The sequence below is a fragment of the Bufo bufo genome, chromosome 1, assembly GCF_905171765.1.
Source record: "Bufo bufo chromosome 1, aBufBuf1.1, whole genome shotgun sequence".
Taxonomy (NCBI): Eukaryota; Metazoa; Chordata; class Amphibia; order Anura; family Bufonidae; genus Bufo; species Bufo bufo.
Genome location: NC_053389.1, coordinates 115,815,467 through 115,836,330, shown reverse-complemented (window position 1 = coordinate 115,836,330; position 20,864 = coordinate 115,815,467). Strand labels below are relative to the sequence as shown.

The following is a 20,864-nucleotide window of genomic DNA, read 5'->3' as shown; positions in this document are numbered from 1 at the left end:
GCATCAGTTCTGCGTTGCGTGAAAAACGCAGTATGTTCTATATTCTGCGTTTTTTACACAGCCCTGGCCCCACAGTAGTGAATGGGGCTTCATTGAAAAACGCATTGCATACGGAAGCAAGTGCGGATGCGGTGCGTTTTTCACTGATGGTTGCTAAGAGATGTTGTTTGTAAACCTTCAGTTTTTTATCACGTGCGTAAAAACCCATCAAAACGCATTGCACTCACGTGGAAAAAACTGACTGAACTTGCTTGAGCGCATCTGGACCTAATACGTCGCGCTCGTGTGAAAGAGGTCTAAGGAGTGTCTATTTTGGGAATTTAGAATGCATTTTTGCATATTTTTTAACAAATGGCGGTAATCATTTTATGGATGTGTTTGTGTTTCATATTTAGAAGCTGAGAAAACGTCGGGTGAGTTGGATTTTCTTATCCGTTATGAAAGTATCTTCAGTGAGGCTCTGTCTGACCCGCAAAGCGTCCTGGAAAACCTTAACAAGTGTGAAGAAATCAACGAGGCGGAGAAGCAGGTGAGAGCTCCCTCAGTCCGTGTGCCGCAGAGAGGTGATATTGTGCCCCTGTACGTGATAGTGAGAAGCACGGACAAAATGAATACAATCCACAAAGGTTATGTTTTGTTTTTTTAGAGCGTTCATAGTTGTAGTATTTTCTTGCGTAGCCAGCGGAAACTTCTTGCTGGAAGATTTGCATATATACGTGTGCACCCGAAGAAAAAACGGAAGGTCCAGCTTCTAAAAATCCAATTTCTTTATTCCAGCGGTTTAAACGTTTTCCATACACAGGACAGGAGTATACAATCTACGCGTTTCGGACTTACAAATTACAGTCCTTACTCATGTAAGGACTGTAATTTGTGAGTCCGAAACGCGTAGATTGTATACTACTGTCCTGTGTATGGAAAACTTTTAAACCGCTGGAATAAAGAAATTGGATTTTTAGAAGCTGGACCTTCCATTTTTTCTTCATAATACAAGTCCGTGCTTCTGGGAGTCGTTTTTTAGGTGAGCGCTGCTACCTTTTGTATGCTCTATATTTATACGTGTGCACCCCTACCACATCCATACCCATTGTTACACAGTTCAGTCCCATCCGCTGTTTATTTTGTGGTTTATACTTGCTGTGGTAGAAAACGTCACACCCCAGGGCTTGTACAGTGTGGGGGAAATCTCAGCAGCTCCTGAAGTTTTGCTTTTACTCATGCGTTTTGTACTAAAGGTCGTGGCGGAGTGCTGTCAAGCTGAAGAGGGGAGCTCAACATTTGCGAAACTCCTGGAGAAGGTTAAAGACGGGCAGAGCATTGTGGTTGAGACTGTCCTGGCTTTACTGAAGTTGTGCAGAGACACCAATCCAAGCGTAAATGAAGTGTTATGTGAGAAAGAGCCCCAAGCTGAAGACTTGGCAGAGGAACAGTCAGTGGACACTGGTAAGAAGAACTTTGCGGAATAAGGATTGTCTATTTGTAAGGGTCTTCTCAAATTCCTTTTAAAAATGCATTAGATGCTGAGTGGCATCTGTCCTCCTTAGGTGCCAAAGGAATCCATAGGTGCTACGGAGTGGCATCCATCTTCCATAGGTGCCCATGGCGCCAAACTGAGGCCAAAAGAACACTCTTGGTATCTTTCAGTTGAAAGGTTCCTATAGATCAGTTTAATGGACTATTAAGAGACAGTGTAAAAAGACCCTTATACAAAAGGATGCAGCTTTCTTCCATACTTTTTCATCTCCTCACTAATATCTCTGCTGTCACTGAATGGGAACAACATAAAGGGGTTGTCAGCTTTTATATTGATGAGCTTTCCTCTGTATAGGTCATCAGTATCTGATCGGCAGGGGTCCTACACACAGACACATCAGCTGTTCTGCAGTAGATCCGGAAGTGTGTTCAACAACTAGACAACTGTGTTCATTTCTATGGTGAAAGGACTTAGTTGCTCGCCATTGCAGGATGTCGGACCCCCATGATGAGATATTGATGGCCTGAGGAGCAGGAGTATTTATTTTTTCTTTTTTCTTCTGGTGAATGGCTATGGGGGACACAGCACCATGGGTATATGCCCAGCTGCCACCAGGAGACTGACATTAGATAAGTGTTAGCTCCACCCAGGTGCTCTGTGCCCTCTACACAGACACTGGGCTAATCAGTTCGTCTAGTATCTGTACAAGGCAGACATGACCTGTTTTTTATAAAAAAAAATTCTGCGGGTTTTGCTGCTATTTTATTTTTGTTTTTCTCCAGCTGTCCCTTCGTTGGGGTCTCCCAGACTATTCTCTTTGCCTCCCATCTGTACCACAAGCTCTCAGTTTTCGTTGCCAGGTCCCTGGAACCTCAAGCTCTAGCCGTAGACGCTTGGTTGTCCCCTGGACCCAGTTTGCCCTCCCGTACTTATTCCACTTCTTCCTTACATCCTCAAGCTGGAAGGGGTTCCATCGTTCTTGGTTGCCCCACACTGGCCCCACAGGGCAAGGTACAGGTTCTCATCTGTTTCATTGGGGGACACAGGCTTGACCATGGGTATAGCTGCTGCCACTATGAGGCAGACACTAAGCACAAAAGTTTGAGCTCCTCCCTTCAGCTATACCCTTTCTACAGGGACTAAGCTAATCAGTCTTAGCTTAGTGTCTGTAGGAGGCAGACCTCCCTGCTTTGCAGGTATGCTGATCTTCTTCTTCTTTTTTTCTTTCTTTTTTTTCAATTTTTCTTTTTTTTTTTTCTTTTAACTGGGCTGCCTCCACTGCCTGCGTTCCTATCCAGGAGAGGGGAGTCCAGGGGGTCCCCAAGCCCACTGCTCAATCCCTGTCTCCAGAAGACAAGAAGGAGCAGAGGTTCCCAAAGCCTCTGTATACCGCCAGCTTTCAGGTCACCAGGTCCGGCCTATGCTAAGTACCAACTGTTACCGGTGTAGCAACCCTCCCCAAGGGGCAGAACACCGAAGGTGGTGACCCGGCTTGAGTCAGGGGACCAAAAATGCCAGACGGGTGAGTATTCTCTCGGTCCCCAAGGCCCCATTCCTCATCCCTCCCCCTTCTCAGGTTACTCTGTGTGAATGTCCCCCACTGAGGCCTGCTTACCTTCACCTGAGACCTCAGTTCTGCAGGCGTCCTGCCGCCGGGGGGGGGGGGGGGGGGGGCTTCATGAAAGGGCGCGTTTTACAGTATTCTCCCCTGGAGCCACCTTCCACTCGTTCCTGGCGTTCCGGTCCTGTCCTCCGCCGGGGCCGCTGGTAATCAAGGCCACGGCTTCTCTGCGGCCTACTCCCCATCCGGCTCCCCGTGGCAGATCCCTAGCACCCGGCCGGCTTCTCAGTTTGGTCGGGGTATGTCGCGGCGCCTCCATTGTGTTGGGTGGGGGGGTGATGTCTTTCTTCCTTAGGGCGGCTGTGTGTCTCTTCTCCACTTTCGGTGACGGGCCTGCTGCATCCACACTTGATCGCCAGCCTGACATTCATTCATGGGGGTGGGGTATGCTTCTCCCCCCCCCCCCCCCTTTTCCTTCATTCCATCTTCTTCTGGTGCTCTTTTCTGCGCTTCGCCCACTTCCTGCTTTAAAAGGACCTCTGCAGGACTCTGACACTCATCCTCTCCACAAGGCACTCTAGACGAGCTACATTGAGGGACACAGGCCGGGTAAGCTACTTTACCCTTTCTACAGGGTCTAGCCTACTCCTCTCATCCTCCTACCTTTCACTGCAGGGTAATCACTATGTCTGGGCCCAGACCCCCAAGCCCCAAAACAGGCGGCGACTGTGCGCCATTTTGCCTGTGCTTCTTGTCGCTCTAAATTCCCATGCGGTCAGTTAGGTCCCCTCTGCTCTTTGTGCTCTGCCCCACCAAGTGGCTCTGATCCTGACCTAGTCGCCCCTCCTGCCCAGCCCATGGTGGAACCGGAGTGGGCATGTTCCCTGTCAAAGATGGTACAGGACGTCTCCTATACCAACAAAGCCATCGTGGAAATACTGGGCTGTTTGTCCGCTAGGCAGTCCTCTGATCAGTCTGACTCTGGGGATCCTGTGGCTAATTCCCATCGTAGTCGCCCTGCAAAACGGGCCAGACCACCCTCCACCAGAAGGGTGTCTGCGTCCCCCGTTTCTTCTGTCTCACCACCGCCTCCCAGAGAGTCTCGGTCGGACGTGTCCTCCCTAGAAGAGGCTTGTTTCGAGGAAAAACTTTCAAATACTGACTTTCTCTCCGGAGAACCAGTTTTCCAAACTGTCCTCTACGGTAGACAATCTAATTTCAGCGGTTGTAGAAACCTTACAGGTTGAGGACCCTGCACCCTCATCGACTGGCTCCAGTTTTTTTCCTTCAGGCATTCCTGTCGCTCCCCAAAATGTTTCCCCAACCACCAGGATTTAGATTCCTCTCTTTCCAAGGAGTTGAATTTCACGTTTTACTTTGCCTAAACGCTTAGACGTCTTATACCCCTTTCTGGAAGATTCAACAAAGAAGTGGTCGTTCTCTCCTATTGTGGACCCTCCCGTATCCCGCTTGGCTAAACATACCAACTTGCCTATGGCGGACAGGGCTTCCTTTTCTGACCACAGGGATAAAAAATTTGAATCTTTTGCGAGGTCATCCTTTGAAGCAGTGTGCACAGCACTGCGTCCAGTTTTTGCCTCCACATGGGTGAGAAAAGATTTTTACCTGGTCATTCCTGGAGGTCCTTGGAAGGGCTCGATGGTCTCCAAGGGGTGTTCCAGGTGGATCCTTTGGCAGCCGCTTAGGCATTCCGCTCCCGGGGCAAGGCACTGCCCGGTGGAGTTTGGGACATCTGACCAGTGGTCAACTCTTTGTGAGATACATGTTTCACCCTGCATCAGCTTCGCGATTGTATAAGGCAGCGCCTTGGTCTTCCTGGCGTGCGTTCACCAACTTTTTTGCCAGGTGCTTCCTAGGCATCGCCAGTGCTGCTCCGGCCCGCCGGTCTCCAGGCAGTAGTGCATTAAGCATTCTCGAGGGTGTTACTCCATGGGCGTGGACTTTTTTCCCTCCCCGTGGACTGCTTTAGGACGTCCCACGGTCCTGTGTCCCCCAACAGCCCCCAATGGCGCAAAAACAACACTGCACATCACCAAAAGAACACCACACCCACAGTGAAGCATGGTGGTGGCAGCATCATGCCAAGGGGCTGTTTTTCTTCAGCTGGAACTCTGGCATTAATTAAGCTAGAGGGAATTATGAATGGTTCCAAATACCAGTCAATATTGGCGCAAAACCTTCAGACTTCTGCTAGAAAGCTGAACATGAAGAGGAACTTCATTTTTGAGCATGACACCGACCCAAAGCATACATCCAAATCAGCAAAGGAATGGCTTCACCAGAAGAAGATTAAAGTTTTGGAATGCCCAGCCAGAGTCCAGACCTGAATCTGATTGAAAATCTGTGGGGTGATCTGAAGAGGGCTGTGCACAGGAGATGCCCTCGCAATCTGACAGATTTGGAGTGTTTTTGCAAAGAAGAGTGGGCAAAACTTGCCAAGTCAAAATGTGCCATGCTGATAGACTCATACCCAAAAAGACTGAGTGCTGTAATAAAATCAAAAGGTGCTTCAACAAAGTATTAGTTTAAGGGTGTGCACACTTATGCAACCATATTATTTTATTTTTATATTTTTTCCTACCTCTTCCTAAAAGATTTCAGTTTGTTTTTCAATTGAGTTGTACAGTTTATAGGTCACATTAACCACTTAAGGACCACAGGTTTATACCCCCCTAAAGACCAGGCCCTTTTTTACAAATCGGCACTACACTACTTTCACCGTTTATTGCTCGGTCATGCAACTTACCACCCAAATGAATTTTACCTCCTTTTCTTCTCACTAATAGAGCTTTCATTTGGTGGTATTTCATTGCTGCTGACATTTTTACTTTTTTTGTTATTAATCGAAATTTAATGATTTTTTTGCAAAAAAATGACATTTTTCACTTTCAGTTGTAAAATTTTGCAAAAAAAAAACGAGATCCATATAGAAATTTTGCTCTAAATTTATAGTTCTACATGTCTTTGATAAAAAAAAAAATGTTTGGGTAAAAAAAAAATGGTTTGGGTAAAAGTTATAGCGTTTACAAACTATGGTACAAAAATGTGAATTTCCGCTTTTTGAAGCAGCTCTGACTTTCTGAGCACCTGTCATGTTTCCTGAGGTTCTACAATGCCCAGACAGTACAAACACCCCACAAATGACCCCATTTCGGAAAGTACACACCCTAAGGTATTCGCTGATGGGCATAGTGAGTTCATAGAACTTTTTATTTTTTGTCACAAGTTAGCGGAAAATGATGATTTTTTTTTTTTTTTTTTCTTACAAAGTCTCATATTCCACTAACTTGTGACAAAAAATAAAAACTTCTATGAACTCACTATGCCCATCACGAAATACCTTGGGGTCTCTTCTTTCCAAAATGGGGTCACTTGTGGGGTAGTTATACTGCCCTGGCATTCTAGGGGCCCAAATGTGTGGTAAGGAGTTTGAAATCAAATTCTGTAAAAAATGACCAGTGAAATCCGAAAGGTGCTCTTTGGAATATGGGCCCCTTTGCCCACCTAGGCTGCAAAAAAGTGTCACACATCTGGTATCTCCGTACTCAGGAGAAGTTGAGGAATGTGTTTTGGGGTGTCATTTTACATATACCCATGCTGGGTGAGATAAATATCTTGGTCAAATGCCAACTTTGTATAAAAAAATGGGAAAAGTTGTCTTTTGCCAAGATATTTCTCTCACCCAGCATGGGTATATGTAAAATGACACCCCAAAACACATTCCCCACCTTCTCCTGAGTACGGCAATACCAGATGTGTGACACTTTTTTGCAGCCTAGGTGGGCAAAGGGGCCCATATTCCAAAGAGCACCTTTCGGATTTCACAGGTCATTTTTTACAGAATTTGATTTCAAACTCCTTACCACACATTCGGGCCCCTAGAATTCCAGGGCAGTATAACTACCCCCACAAGTGACCCCATTTTGGAAAGAAGACACCCCAAGGTATTCCGTGAGGGGCATGGCAAGTTCCTAGAATTTTTTATTTTTTGTCACAAGTTAGTGGAAAATGATGATTTTTTTTTTTTTTTCATACAAAGTCTCATATTCCACTAACTTGTGACAAAAAATAAAAACTTCCATGAACTCACTATGCCCATCAGCGAATACCTTGGGGTCTCTTCTTTCCAAAATGGGGTCACTTGTGGGGTAGTTATACTGCCCTGGCATTCTAGGGGCCCGAATGTGTGGTAAGGAGTTTGAAATCAAATTCTGTAAAAAATGACCTGTGAAATCCGAAAGGTGCTCTTTGGAATATGGGCCCCTTTGCCCACCTAGGCTGCAAAAAAGTGTCACACATCTGGTATCTCTGTATTCAGGAGAAGTTGAGGAATGTGTTTTGGGGTGTCTTTTTACATATACCCATGCTGGGTGAGATAAATATCTTGGTCAAATGCCAACTTTGTATAAAAAAATGGGAAAAGTTGTCTTTTGCCAAGATATTTCTCTCACCCAGCAGGGGTATATGTAAAATGACACCCCAAAACACATTCCCCACCTTCTCCTGAGTACGGGGATACCAGATGTGTGACACTTTTTTGCAGCCTAGGTGGGCAAAGGGGCCCATATTCCAAAGAGCACCTTTCGGATTTCACAGGTCATTTTTTACAGAATTTGATTTCAAACTCCTTACCACACATTTGGGCCCCTAGAATGCCAGGGCAGTATAACTATCCCACAAGTGACCCCATTTTGGAAAGAGGAGACCCCAAGGTATTCGCTGATGGGCATAGTGAGTTCATGGAAGTTTTTATTTTTTGTCACAAGTTAGTGGAATATAAGACTTTGTATGAAAAAAAAAAAAAAAAAAATCAGCATTTTCCACTAACTTGTGACAAAAAATAAAAAATTCTAGGAACTTGCCATGCACCTCACGGAATACCTTGGGGTGTCTTCTTTCCAAAATGGGGTCACTTGTGGGGTAGTTATACTGCCCTGGCATTTTCCAGGGGCCCTAATGTGTGGTAAGTAGGTAAATGACCTGTGAAATCCTAAAGGTGCTCTTTGGAACATGGGCCCCTTTGCCCACCTAGGCTGCAAAAAAGTGTCACACATGTGGTATCGCCGTATTCAGGAGAAGTTGGGGAATGTGTTTTGGGGTGTCATTTTACATATACCCATGCTGGGTGAGAGTAATATTTCGGCAAAAGACAACTTTTCCCATTTTTTTATACAAAGTTGGCATTTGACCAAGATATTTCTCTCACCCAGCATGGGTATATGTAAAATGACACCCCAAAACACATTCCCCACCTTCTCCTGAGTACGGCGATACCAGATGTGTGACACTTTTTTGCAGCCTAGATGCGCAAAGGTGCCCAAATTCCTTTTAGGAGGGCATTTTTAGACATTTGGATACCAGACTTCTTCTCACGCTTTGGGGCCCCTAGAATGCCAGGGCAGTATAAATACCCCACATGTGACCCCATTTTGGAAAGAAGACACCCCAAGGTATTCAATGAGGGGCATGGCGAGTTCATAGAAATTTTTTTTTTTTGGCACAAGTTAGCGGAAATTGATATTTTTAATTTTTTTCTCACAAAGTCTCCCGTTCCGCTAACTTGGGACAAAAATTTCAATCTTTCATGGACTCAATATGCCCCTCACGGAATACCTGGGGGTGTCTTCTTTCCGAAATGGGGTCACATGTGGGGTATTTATACTGCCCTGGCATTCTAGGGGCCCTAAAGCGTGAGAAGAAGTCTGGAATATAAATGTCTAAAAAATTTTACGCATTTGGTTTCCGTGAGGGGTATGGTGAGTTCATGTGAGATTTTATTTTTTGACACAAGTTAGTGGAATATGAGACTTTGTAAGAAAAAAATAATAATAATTCCGCTAACTTGGGCCAAAAAAATGTCTGAATGGAGCCTTACAGAGGGTGATCAATGACAGGGGGGGTGATCAATGACAGGGGGGGTGATCAATGACAGGGGGGGTGATCAATGACAGGGGGGTGATCAATGACAGGGGGGTGATCAATGACAGGGGGGTGATCAGGGAGTCTATATGGGGTGATAACCACAGTCATTGATCACGCCCGTGTAAGGCTTCATTCAGACGTCCGGATGCGTTTTGCGGATCCGATCCATCTATCAGTGCATCCGTAAAAATCATGCGGACATCTGAATGGAGCTTTACAGGGGGGTAATCAATGACAGGGGGGTAATCAATGACAGGGGGGTAATCAATGACAGGGGGGTGATCAGGGAGTCTATATGGGGTGATCACCACAGTCATTGATCACGCCCCTGTAAGGCTTCATTCAGACGTCCGGATGCGTTTTGCGGATCCGATCCATCTATCAGTGGATCCGTAAAAATCATGCGGACATCTGAATGAAGCTTTACAGGGGGGTGATCAATGACAGGGGGGTGATCAGGGAGTCTATATGGGGTGATAACCACAGTCATTGATCACGCCCCTGTAAGGCTTCATTCAGACGTCCGGATGCGTTTTGCGGATCCGATCCATCTATCAGTGCATCCGTAAAAATCATGCAGACATCTGAATGGAGCTTTACAGGGGGGTGATCAGGGAGTCTATATGGGGTGATCACCACAGTCATTGATCATGCCCCTGTAAGGCTTCATTCAGACGTCCGGATGCGTTTTGCGGATCCGATCCATCTATCAGTGGATCCGTAAAAATCATGCGGACGTCTGAATGGAGCTTTACAGGGGGGTAATCAATGACAGGGGGGTAATCAATGACAGGGGGGTGATCAGGGAGTCTATATGGGGTGATCAGGGGCTAATAAGGGGTTAATAAGTGACGGGGGGGGGTGTAGTGTAGTGTAGTGGTGCTTGGTGCTACTTTACTGAGCTACCTGTGTCCTCTGGTGGTCGATCCAAACAAAGGGGACCACCAGAGGACCAGGTAGCAGGTATATTAGACGCTGTTATCAAAACAGCGTCTAATATACCTGTTAGGGGTTAAAAAAAAACACATCTCCAGCCTGCCAGCGAACGATCGCCGCTGGCAGGCTGGAGATCAACTCTCTTACCTTCCGTTCCTGTGAGCGCGCGCGCCTGTGTGCGCGCGTTCACAGGAAATCTCGGCTCACGCGAGATGACGCCTATTGGCGTTAGTGTGACCTGGGAGCGCCGCAGAAATGACGCCTTTCGGCGTTAGCGTGGCGGCAAGAGGTTAAAGGTGGAAAAAGTTCTAAAATGATTTAATTATCTTTGTCTCATTTTTTTTTTTTACATCACAGAAACCTGACATTTTAACAGGGGTGTGTAGACTTTTTCTATCCACTGTACATACAATAGCAGGAAGACTGGTGGTGTGAACACTGTTTTGATGAGATTTTTGTCTACATATTTACAGCACTGGTGGATAAAGAGAAAACCTTGTTTGATCTTCTGATGGAGCGGAGAGAAGAGCTGATACAGTGTATTACTGAGCTCAGCCCCATTATTGAGTGTCTGGATACAGCAGAGGAGGGCTTTCTAACCAACATTGAGAAAAAGGTATTGCACATGGTTTAGATTTCTTATGGCTTGTTATTGAAGTGTTACCAGTCCTGATGATACATAATTCTTGTAATGGCAGGTGATCATAGACTGCTGTGAGGGAGGATCACACAAGGAAGCCATGGATAAAATCTTGAGGAAAGCAGCAGAAACAAAAACTTTAAGCCCTGATAGCCTGATCAAGCTTCTACAAGCCGTGAGAGAAGCCTTCCCTGATCTGCACACTTTGCTTGATATTCTAGAGCCGCACAGTAAACAATCCACCTTTAAAGGTATATAACCTTAAACATCTGTCATTGGCCTAGTAGCTGGAGATCCACTGTTTACTAGCACAGAAAATCGTAGGCCTCCATGACATGTCCATGCTCCATATAGGTGGACACAAGGCTGATTCTGTCTGTCCCCCGGAATGGTATGGAGCAGCAGTGTGCATACTCAGCCATCATCTCCCCACTGCGGAGGTACCTGTGGAGAGAGTCTGAGGGCTGGTGTCCCAGCATTTGGATCCCCCCACCGATATAACGATTATCTCCTATTACTTGGATGTTCATGACTGGAATGCACTGTTAAAGGGGTTGTCTCTCTCACTTCAGCAAATGGCATTTATCAAGTAGAGAAAGTTAATACAAGGCACTTACTAATGTATTGTGATTGTTATACACGGCTCGTATCCAGGGCTTACAACCACCCAGAAATCCAGCAGCAGTGGTTGTGCTTGCACACTATAGGAAAAAGTGCCGGCCTCTCTTTTGGCTGGGAATCTGGGAGTGCACATAGGCACGCATGCGCAGCAGCTCCCATCCCAGCCTCCTTGTATCTGGCCATAACCCCTGGATACCTGCAGTGTATAATGTGATGGAAAAATGAATCCAGCCAGCAAAGGAAGCAATATGGACAATCACAATACATTAGTAAGTGCCTTGTATTAACTTTCTCTACATAATAAATGACATTAGCTGAAGAAAGACAACCCCCTTAATGATTTTTTTATTTTTTTTTCCCCCAGTTATTTTCTTATCCATTGTCATAACCTAACATTTTGTATTGTGGTTTAAGTGACTAACGCGAGTGTTTTTGGATCCAAATCTAGTAATTTGTCAGGCACTGCCTATGTACTATAGGTGCTAGTTCAAATACCCCAGAGACCTTGATTATATATTATATTTGTTTTATGTTTATTTTAGGCAAGATGAGCATGGCGGATTACGGGGCAGAGTTGCTGAAGCAATACCGGGAAAATCTATGTGAAGTTGTAAATGATTCCGACTTGGTTCTTGGTGGTCTCTCATCTGTCACTAACCTAACAGATCATGAAAGAGAGGTACGTCCTCACTGCCCATTGCCGCTTTCTCCAAAGCATTGTTGCACCTATGCAGTCTCAGAAATGTCCTGGGTTATAAGAACCTAGCTAGCTATTGGATTTGAAAAATGCCAGGAAAAAAGGCTTGTTTTAAATGTTACAAAAATATCTACCAAAAATTCTTATTTAAAAAAAATGAAAATCCTGGTATCGGGGTTTTAAAAACACTGAAAAATGGGGCTTCCCCTGTAGAGCCTTTCTGTCTCCTTCATCCTCTCTACAAAATAGTAGCTTCATTTTAATTGCAGCGTAGAACATTACTGATCGCTGCTTCTGTTTCAGACAGTGGAGAATATTGTGAGAAAAAACTGCAGCTCTCGGATCCTTGAGATACTGGTGTCTTGTGTATTTGAAGAGCAAACTTTAGCTATTGTGGTCATCTGGCAGCTGCTGCTGGCAATGCAAGAGTTAAGCCCAGGCGTGAAGTCTCTGATGGATGAGATCCGTAAAGAACCAGGAGCTGATGTCTTCTTCGAAAGCGGTATGAACTTGAAGATTTCAATACGACACATAACAAAACGAAATGTTCATAGTAGCCAATCTGGTCTCAATCTGTCTTTCACTTGCCACTGTAATCTGATTGGTCACTATGGGGTAATTCCAATATTTTTTCTTTATGAAAGCTTTTGAAAGTTTCCTGGATATATAATTTTTTTATGTGATCCTGATTAGGTTTTCATATTGATGGCCTATCCTCAGGATTGGTCATCAATATGAGATCGGTGGGAGTCCGACACCCATGCCAGTCAGCTGTTTGATGAAGCCTTGGCGCTCACTGGAGCCCTGTTGAGCACCACGGCCTCTTCACGTTTTACCAAGCACAGTGCTTTCCATTGTACAGCACCTGTGCTTGGTTTCGCAGCTCAGCTCTATTCACTTCAATACGGCTAAGCGGCACCTAGGCCACGTGACTGATGAACATTACATCACATGGCTTAGGAAGAGGCCTAAGTGCTCCCAGAGTGCCGCTACCTCTTCATACAGCTGATTGGCAGGGTGACAGGAGTCGGACCACTGCCCATCTGTTATTGATGACCTGTCTTGAGAATAGGTCATCTGTTTTAAAATCCCGGAGAACCTCTTTAACACTTCAATTGTATTTTTGTTACCTTAACAGTGACAAACAGAGAGAATGAGGTAGCTGAGGTTTTAGTGCGCCACAGCGAGTCAATTGCAGAAGCTTTCAGACACTGCGATGTCCTCAGCCTGGTGCCACCAGAAGACGAGGCTCAGAACAGCTTGGTAAAACAGGTAAACGCTTGTCCGACAGTGGACACAGTGAACGTTTTTATCAGGTTCCAGTCTCTAATGATCGAAACTATGTGATCACATTAGTTGTGTCGTGACTCATACTGCTGTGTTTTCATGTATCGGTTTAGGTAAAAACTATCCAGACTGGAAAATTTTAGTCTCCCTTCTTATTTGGATTGTTTGCCTTCCCGTCAGGGCTCGCATAGCCTGCAGCGCAGTTCTTGCTGTCAAAAATACCAGTAACCTGACAGACCTGATTAATTTGCAAGGATCCATTGTAAAACTATTCCGTCATGACTGGAAGTTACGACAACCTTCTGCCGCTACACTTAGCTCACACCAGTATTTGCCTACACCAGGGACTATCCAACTGTTAGATCTCGCAGCACCCCCATTAGTTAGTGTGGCAAAGCTTGTGTAACAGATATGACCAGAGTGTTTTTTTTTTTTTTTTGGCTGCAGTCTTTTTCCCTTATTTAGCAGTTTAAAGAGGACCTTTCACCTAGGGGTGGGCGATATGGCCTAAAATCTATATTGCGATATAATTTTAAGCATGTGCGATATGCGATATATATTGCGATATATTGTTTTCTATATTTGGGGGGGCGTGTTTAAACTTTTTTTTACTTTTTATTTAATAACTATTAGTCTCCTTAAGGGCTAGAACGTAGAACCCTTGGCATATTCACCCTAATAGATCTCTATTAGGGTGAATAGGACTTTACACTCTCCCTGCTGCCCTGTGCTTTGTGCACACAGCAGCAGGGAGCTGATCCCCCTCCCCTAAACGGTGCCATCCCCAGATCCTCCCCCTCCCCTAAACGGTGCCATCCCCAGATCCTCCCCCTCCCCTAAACGGTGCCATCCCCAGATCCTCCCCCTCCCCTAAACGGTGCCATCCCCAGATCCTCCCCCTCCCCTAAACGGTGCCATCCCCAGTTCCCCCCTTCCCCTAAACGGTGCCATCCCCAGTTCCCCCCCTCCCCTAAACGGTGCCATCCCCAGATCCACCCCCCTCCCCTAAACGGTGCCATCCCCAGATCCACCCCCCTCCCCTAAACGGTGCAATCCACAGATCCCCCCCCCTCCCCTAAACGGTGCCATTCACAGATCCCCCCCCCCTCCCCTAAACGGTGCCATCCACAGATCCCCCCCCCCCAAACGGTGCCATCCACAGATTCCCCCCCCCCCCAAACTGTGCCATCCACAGATCCCCCCCCCCTCCCCTAAACGGTGCCATCCACAGATCCCCCCCCCCTCCCCTAAACGGTGCCATCCACAGATCCCCCCCCCTCCCATAAACGGTGCCATCCCCAGTTCCCCCCCTCCCCTAAACGGTGCCATCCACAGATCCCCCCCCCCCCCCAAACGGTGCCATCCACAGATCCCCCCCCCCCCCCCAAACGGTGCCATCCACAGATCCCCCCCCCCCTCCCCTAAACGGTGCCATCCACAGATCCCCCCCCCCTCCCCTAAACGGTGCCATCCACAGATCCCCCCTCTCCCCTAAACGGTGCCATCCACAGATCCCCCCCTCCCCTCCTAAACGGTGCCATCCACAGATCCCCCCCCCTCCCCTAAACGGTGCCATCCACAGATCCCCCCCCCTCCCCTAAACGGTGCCATCCACAGATCCCCCCCCTCCCCTAAACGGTGCCATCCACAGATCCCCCCCCCTCCCCTAAACGGTGCCATCCACAGATCCCCCCCCCTCCCCTAAACGGTGCCATCCACAGATCCCCCCCCCTCCCCTAAACGGTGCCATCCACAGATCCCCCCCCCTCCCCTAAACGGTGCCATCCACAGATCCCCCCCCCCCCTAAACGGTGCCATCCACAGATCCCCCCCCCCCTCCCCTAAACGGTGCCATCCACAGATTCCCCCCCCCCTAAACGGTGCCATCCACAGATTCCCCCCCCCCTAAACGGTGCCATCCACAGATTCCCCCCCCCCCTAAACGGTGCCATCCACAGATTCCCCCCCCCCTCTAAACGGTGCCATCCACAGATCCCCCCCCCCCCCTCTAAACGGTGCTATCCACAGATCCCCCCCCCTCTAAACGGTGCCATCCACAGATTCCTCCTCCTCCCCCCGACGCTCACAGGAATACATTTAAAAACTAATCAGTAACTTTAACTTTATTCATTGGTGATCTCTTTACTGTATACCTTACTAGGTCTTAGCTCCGGTAACAGCAGGCAGTGCGGGGGGCGGCGCTCACTCACTGACGTCACGCGCCTGCGCCGCCTAGTGGGAGGAGCAGGCGCGTGACGTCAGTGAGTGAGCGCCGCCCCCCGCACTGCCTGCTGTTATCGGAGCTAAGACCTAGTAAGGTATACAGTAAAGAGATCACCAATGAATAAAGTTACAGTTACTGATTAGTTTTTAAATGTTCTACTGTCAGCGGCGTGGCCCTGTATATTCTAACTAACCCCCAGGCAAGCGTCCCTGTCACCATGGGAACGCCTGGGGGTTAGAATGTACCATCGGATTTGAGTTTTCACGCGCTCACTGAGATCGTAAAAACTCAATGATTTACTGTCAGTCCCTCCCCTCCTCCTCTGTTCTCATTGGTGGTCAGCGGCAGCCGCGCATAGTGGGGAGGGAGGGACTCTCTACTTCTCCACTGTGCCCAGTGTGCCGGCTCAGGAGAAGATAGTGCGCGCAGAGAGCGCGATCATATCGCGGTCCGGCGATATAGGCGATATGCTCAAAATCCATATCGTGGCACAAATTTATATCGCATATCGTCTATATCGCCCACCCCTACTTTCACCTTTGAAAAACATTGTGAACTAAGTATGCTGCCATGGAGAGTGGCGCCCGGGGATCTCACTGCACTTACTATTATCCCCGGACGCCGCTCCGTTCTCCCGTTATCTCCTCCGGTATCTTTACTCACTAAGTTATAGTAGGCGGTGTCTGCCCTTGTTCTGCTGGGCGTCTCCTTCTCCTAGGCTGTAGCGCTGGCCAATCGCAGCGCACAGCTCACAGCCTGGGAGAAAAAAACCTCCCAGGCTGTGAGCTGTGCGCTGCGATTGGACAGCTCTGCAGCCTAGGAGGGGGAGACGCCCACAGGACACGGGCAGACACCGCCTACTATAACTTAGTGAGTAAAGATACCGGAGGACATAACGGGAGAACGGAGCGGCGCCCGGGGATAATAGTAAGTGCAGTGAGATCCCCGGGCGCCGCTCTCCATGGCAGCATACTTAGTTCACAATGTTTTTCAAGGTGAAAGGTCCTCTTCAACCTTCTTTTTCCTTTGCTTTTTTTAATAATGCTACCGGTGAAACTTGAAACATTAGAATATTGTGCAAAGGTTATTTATTTCAGTAATGCAACTTAAAAGGTGAAACTAATATATGAGATAGACTCATTACATGCAAAGCGAGATATTTCAAGTAGGGGTGGGCGATATGGTGTAAAATCTATATCGCGATATAATTCGAAGCATGTGCGATATATATTGTGATATATTATTTTCCCCTCACCCATGATGGCACCCCATGCGACCAGGGACCTCCCATCCGGGACAGGAAACCTGAGAAGATAAAAGGTTCACACCCCCACCAAGCACCAGTTCAGGTTTACTGTCCTCCGGATAGGAAGTCCCTGGGAAGCTTCACGTTGGTTCTCACCTGCAGCCGGGGAGAGGCCCAGGTTCTTATCCGGTGGGTGGCCTCCCCCAGGTGGCGTTATGCTCTCCGGGGCTGCTGCCTATAGTCTGGGCTTCTTCCCCCACATCCCGGCGCTGGCCTGAGGGAGCCGCTGTGGCCGTGTTCAGGCGGCTTCCCTTCTTGCTCCCGGGTTGCCCGTCTTCCTGTCGGCTTCGGAGGGGGGCGTCTGCGCATGCGCGCGCCCCGACGCGGGGGGGTGGGGCTTGACCCGGAAGTCGGGTTAAGCGGCGATGTGTGCCCTGGCGCGTCCTTTAAAATATAAATGGGGCGGGGGGGGGGGGGGGGGGGACCCAGCCGGCTGATGTGGCACACAGTGTGGGGCTAAGAGGCTCTTGGTTTCCAGCAAAGATGTCAGAGCCGGCAGACGGACGCGCCGAACCCCTGGAACCCTCAAGGCCCGCGAGTCCGGTACCAGTCCTGAGGAGTGGGGGCTAAAAAAGGTGGTGAGATGTATCTTTTTTATTAATGGGGTGTTATCTGCTTGATTTGTGTAGGTGGCAAAGCCCCCCAAAAAAGAGGCTGAGGACAGCAGTCTGGGTTCAGGGGGAATGTCTACACCTGCAATACAGAGCCCTGCCTTTTGGGGTTTCTCAAGCCCCCAGAATCTTCACAAAAGTGATTGCGGAAGTAGCCTCCTTCCTAAGGTTGTCAGGGGTTCCGTTGCTGCCATACTTGGACGACTTCCTGTTTATTTCCCAGACCAAGGAAGGCTTGATTCAAAACATCGAAGTTTCCTGCGCCCTGTTAAAGAGCCTGGGCTGGAAAATAAATTGGGAAAAGTCTTGCCTAACACCATCTCAGAATTGTGTATTTTTAGGCATCCTTTTAGACTCCCGAGTAGAAAAGTCCTTCCTCCCGTCCGCCAAGATATTCTCCATCAGGGAGCATGTTTGGGATCTTTTCAGATCCTACCTCTGCTCGTTCAGGAGGGTAATGGCAGTGCTGGGCCACCTGACAGCAACCTTTCCAGCGGTCCTATATGCGCAGGCCCACACAAGGAAGCTACAGTCATGCATCCTGCGCCAATGGGACGGCTGCAACCAGTCGTTGGACCGGCTTTTCCACTTATCCGCAGAGGCGAGAGTGTCTCTTCTTTGGTGGACTGTGACAGAGAATCTCTCAGCAGGAGTACCATGGTCCTTTCAGGATCCGATAGTAATAACAACGGACGCCAGCCCGTGGGGTTGGGGGGCCCACTCGGAGAACAAGGGTTGGCAAGGGAGGTGGGATTTGAATACCAGGAAAGCCACCTCGAACTTCAAAGAACTAAAAGCAGTAGAAATGGCCTTAAAAGCGATAGCTCCAGCCATATCCTTCAGGAACATAATTCTATACTCAGACAACTTGACAACAGTGGCATACATCAACCATCAAGGCGGAACAAGGGTACCTTCTCTGGCAATACTCTGTCACCAGATCTTTCAGTTAGTGGAGCAGAAACATCTATCCCTGTCGGCAGTCCACATAAAGGGGAAAGAGAACATAGTAGCCGATTTTCTGAGTCGCACCCAGCTAAAACAGGGAGACTGGTGCCTAAACCCAGAGGTCTTCTCCCAGTTAACGCAGAAATTCGGCCTCCCCACGGTCGACCTATTTGCCTCCAGAAAGAACAGGAAAGTGGAAAGGTTCTTCTCCATAAATCGTCTGGACGATCCAACAGCTTTAGACGGATTAGCACAGAACTGGGCTCAGGAGGAGGGTTACGCCTTCCCTCCTTTTTCCCTAATTCCGCAGGTCCTGAAAAAAGTCCAGAGGGAGAAAGCGACAGTTACCCTAGTGGCCCCAGTGTGGCCGAAAAGGTCCTGGTACTCCTGCCTCCTAGACCTAGCAATAGCCCCCCCTTGGATTCTGCCCCCTCGGGAGGATCTATTATATCAAGGCCCGATCCTGCATCCCAATCCAGGAATTTTGCATCTGGCAGCATGGAGGCTGAGAGGGAGATTTGGTTAGGTCGGGGTCTGTCCCAATCTGTAGTATCCACCATTTTGGGAAGTAGAAAAGCCACCACAGCCAGAAAATATAATAAAATCTGGGAAGTCTTTTCCTCCTTTTTAGGGATCAATCCTGACCCCTTCTCTCCTCCAAATGTCTCTAGGGTCCTAGATTTTTTACAAGCTGGCTTGGATAAGGGGCTTAGGGCTTCCACCCTAAGAGTACATGTGGCAGCCTTGAGTTACTTCTTCGATTCCCAGCTGGCCCTGCATCCTTGGGTTTAAAGGTTTCTGTCAGCAGCCTCCAGGATCCGCCCTTCGATAAGACCCTTGTCCCCTCCTTGGGACCTAAACACGGTCTTGACGGCCCTGTCACAGAAACCTTTTGAGCCCTTGTCAGACATGCCCATAGATATGCTCTCCTTTTAAGATGTCCTTTTTACTGGCCATTACTTCAGCTAGGAGGATCTCAGAGATTCAAGCTTTTTCGGCTTTTCCTCCTTATACCCAGGTCTTGGACGACAAAGTTATTATTAGGCCTCTCCCGTCCTTCCAGCCAAAGGTGGTTTCGGACTTCCATAGAAGTCAGGATGTTGTCCTTCCATCTTTTTGCCCTAATCCCTCTAAAAGTTTAGAAAGGGAGTATCATTGCCTGGACGTCAAAAGATGTCTGCTTGCTTATTTAGAGTCTACCTCGGCCTGGAGGTTGGAAGAAAACCTCCTTATTCAGTTTTGAGGTAGGAATAAGGGGCGGAAAGTGTCCACGGCAGTTATTGCTAGATGGGTTAAAAAGGGCCATTTCCGAAGCCTATTTAGCGCAGGGTCTCTCGCCCCCTTCGGGATTTGGAGCCCACTCCACCCGAGCGGTAGCTACGTCCTGGCCCGAGAAGGCGCATGCCTCCCTGGCCCAAATTTGTAGAGCAGCAACTTGGAGCTCTCAACATACCTTTTTAAAGCATTACAGGCTCCAACTTCACACGGATTCCGCCTTTGGTAGGAAGGTGCTTCAGGCGGTTGTCCCCCCTAGTTTCTCATTAAGTCTATCTCGCATGGGGTGCCGTCATGGGTGAGGGGAAAACAAGATTGCTTACCGGTAATTGTTTTTCTCGATACCCATGACGGCACCCCCGAAATTTTCCCTTCCCTAATATAAAAAAATAAAATAAAAAAATAAATAAAAAGCTTTTAGTTGTCTTTTATTAGGTTATATGCGGAGTAGCCCGCTACTTCCTTTATACGTTTCTGAGAGTTTCTCTCTTGAGTATTGAAGAGATATAATGTACCGTATTGGATCTCTCTCTCTCTTTTTCTTACGTGTATTCACCTCTGGAGTACTGTTTATTACTATCACTGGTGCTTGGTGGGGGTGTGAACCTTTTATCTTCTCAGGTTTCCTGTCCCGGATGGGAGGTCCCTGGTCGCATGGGGTGCCGTCATGGGTATCGAGAAAAACAATTACCGGTAAGCAATGTTGTTTTCTTCTGTATGTATACAAAAAAGCCCCATGGCATTTGCCATCATCTGCCATATGTCCCACAGAGCCAGTGCCATCAGCCCTAAGCCCCATGGCATTTGCCATCATCTGCCATATGTCCCCCAGTGCCATCAGCCCCAAGCCTTATGTGGCATTGCCTTCATCTGCCATATGTCCCCCAGTGCCATCAGCCCCAAGCCTTATGTGGCATTTGCCATCATCTGCCATATGTCCCCCAGAGCCAGTGCCATCAGCCCCAAGCCCTATGGCCATCCTTTGCAAATAGATACAGCCCCCCCTTCCCCCTCCCAGAAGAATCGCTATACTTGCCTTTCCTGCAGGGTGCTCGGCAGTCCGCAGGTGTCGCGTCGTCTTCCCAGCATGCATTGGGCGGGACCTGACATCACACACAGCGTCAGCCAGCGGCTTTGACCACTCCAGTACAGCGCGGTGCGGAGTCGGGAGCCGGAGCCACGGAGCAGTGAGAAGCTTCTTCAATTCACTACCGCTCCGTGGTCATATCGCGGTCCGGCGATATGGACAAAATCTGTATCGTTGCACAGATTCCTATAGTGCATATCGCATATATCGCCCACCCCTAATTTCAAGTCTTTATTTGGTATAATTTGGATGAT

General features: G+C 48.1%; 1 protein-coding gene across 4 annotated transcripts in view; it reads left to right on the top strand.

Annotated features, from left to right (window-relative positions):
• Positions 1-20,864, top strand: part of ZBTB40 (zinc finger and BTB domain containing 40) — an 80,233-nt gene that overhangs the window by 20,458 nt on the left and 38,911 nt on the right. For all 4 annotated transcript variants that reach the window (XM_040428577.1, XM_040428552.1, XM_040428570.1 and 1 more), the window contains exons 3-9: positions 396-529; positions 1,236-1,443; positions 10,388-10,530; positions 10,613-10,805; positions 11,718-11,854; positions 12,176-12,374; positions 13,011-13,144. In XM_040428577.1, the coding sequence (XP_040284511.1) occupies positions 396-529; positions 1,236-1,443; positions 10,388-10,530; positions 10,613-10,805; positions 11,718-11,854; positions 12,176-12,374; positions 13,011-13,144 (1,148 nt within the window). The remainder of the gene's footprint in view (positions 1-395; positions 530-1,235; positions 1,444-10,387; positions 10,531-10,612; positions 10,806-11,717; positions 11,855-12,175; positions 12,375-13,010; positions 13,145-20,864) is intronic.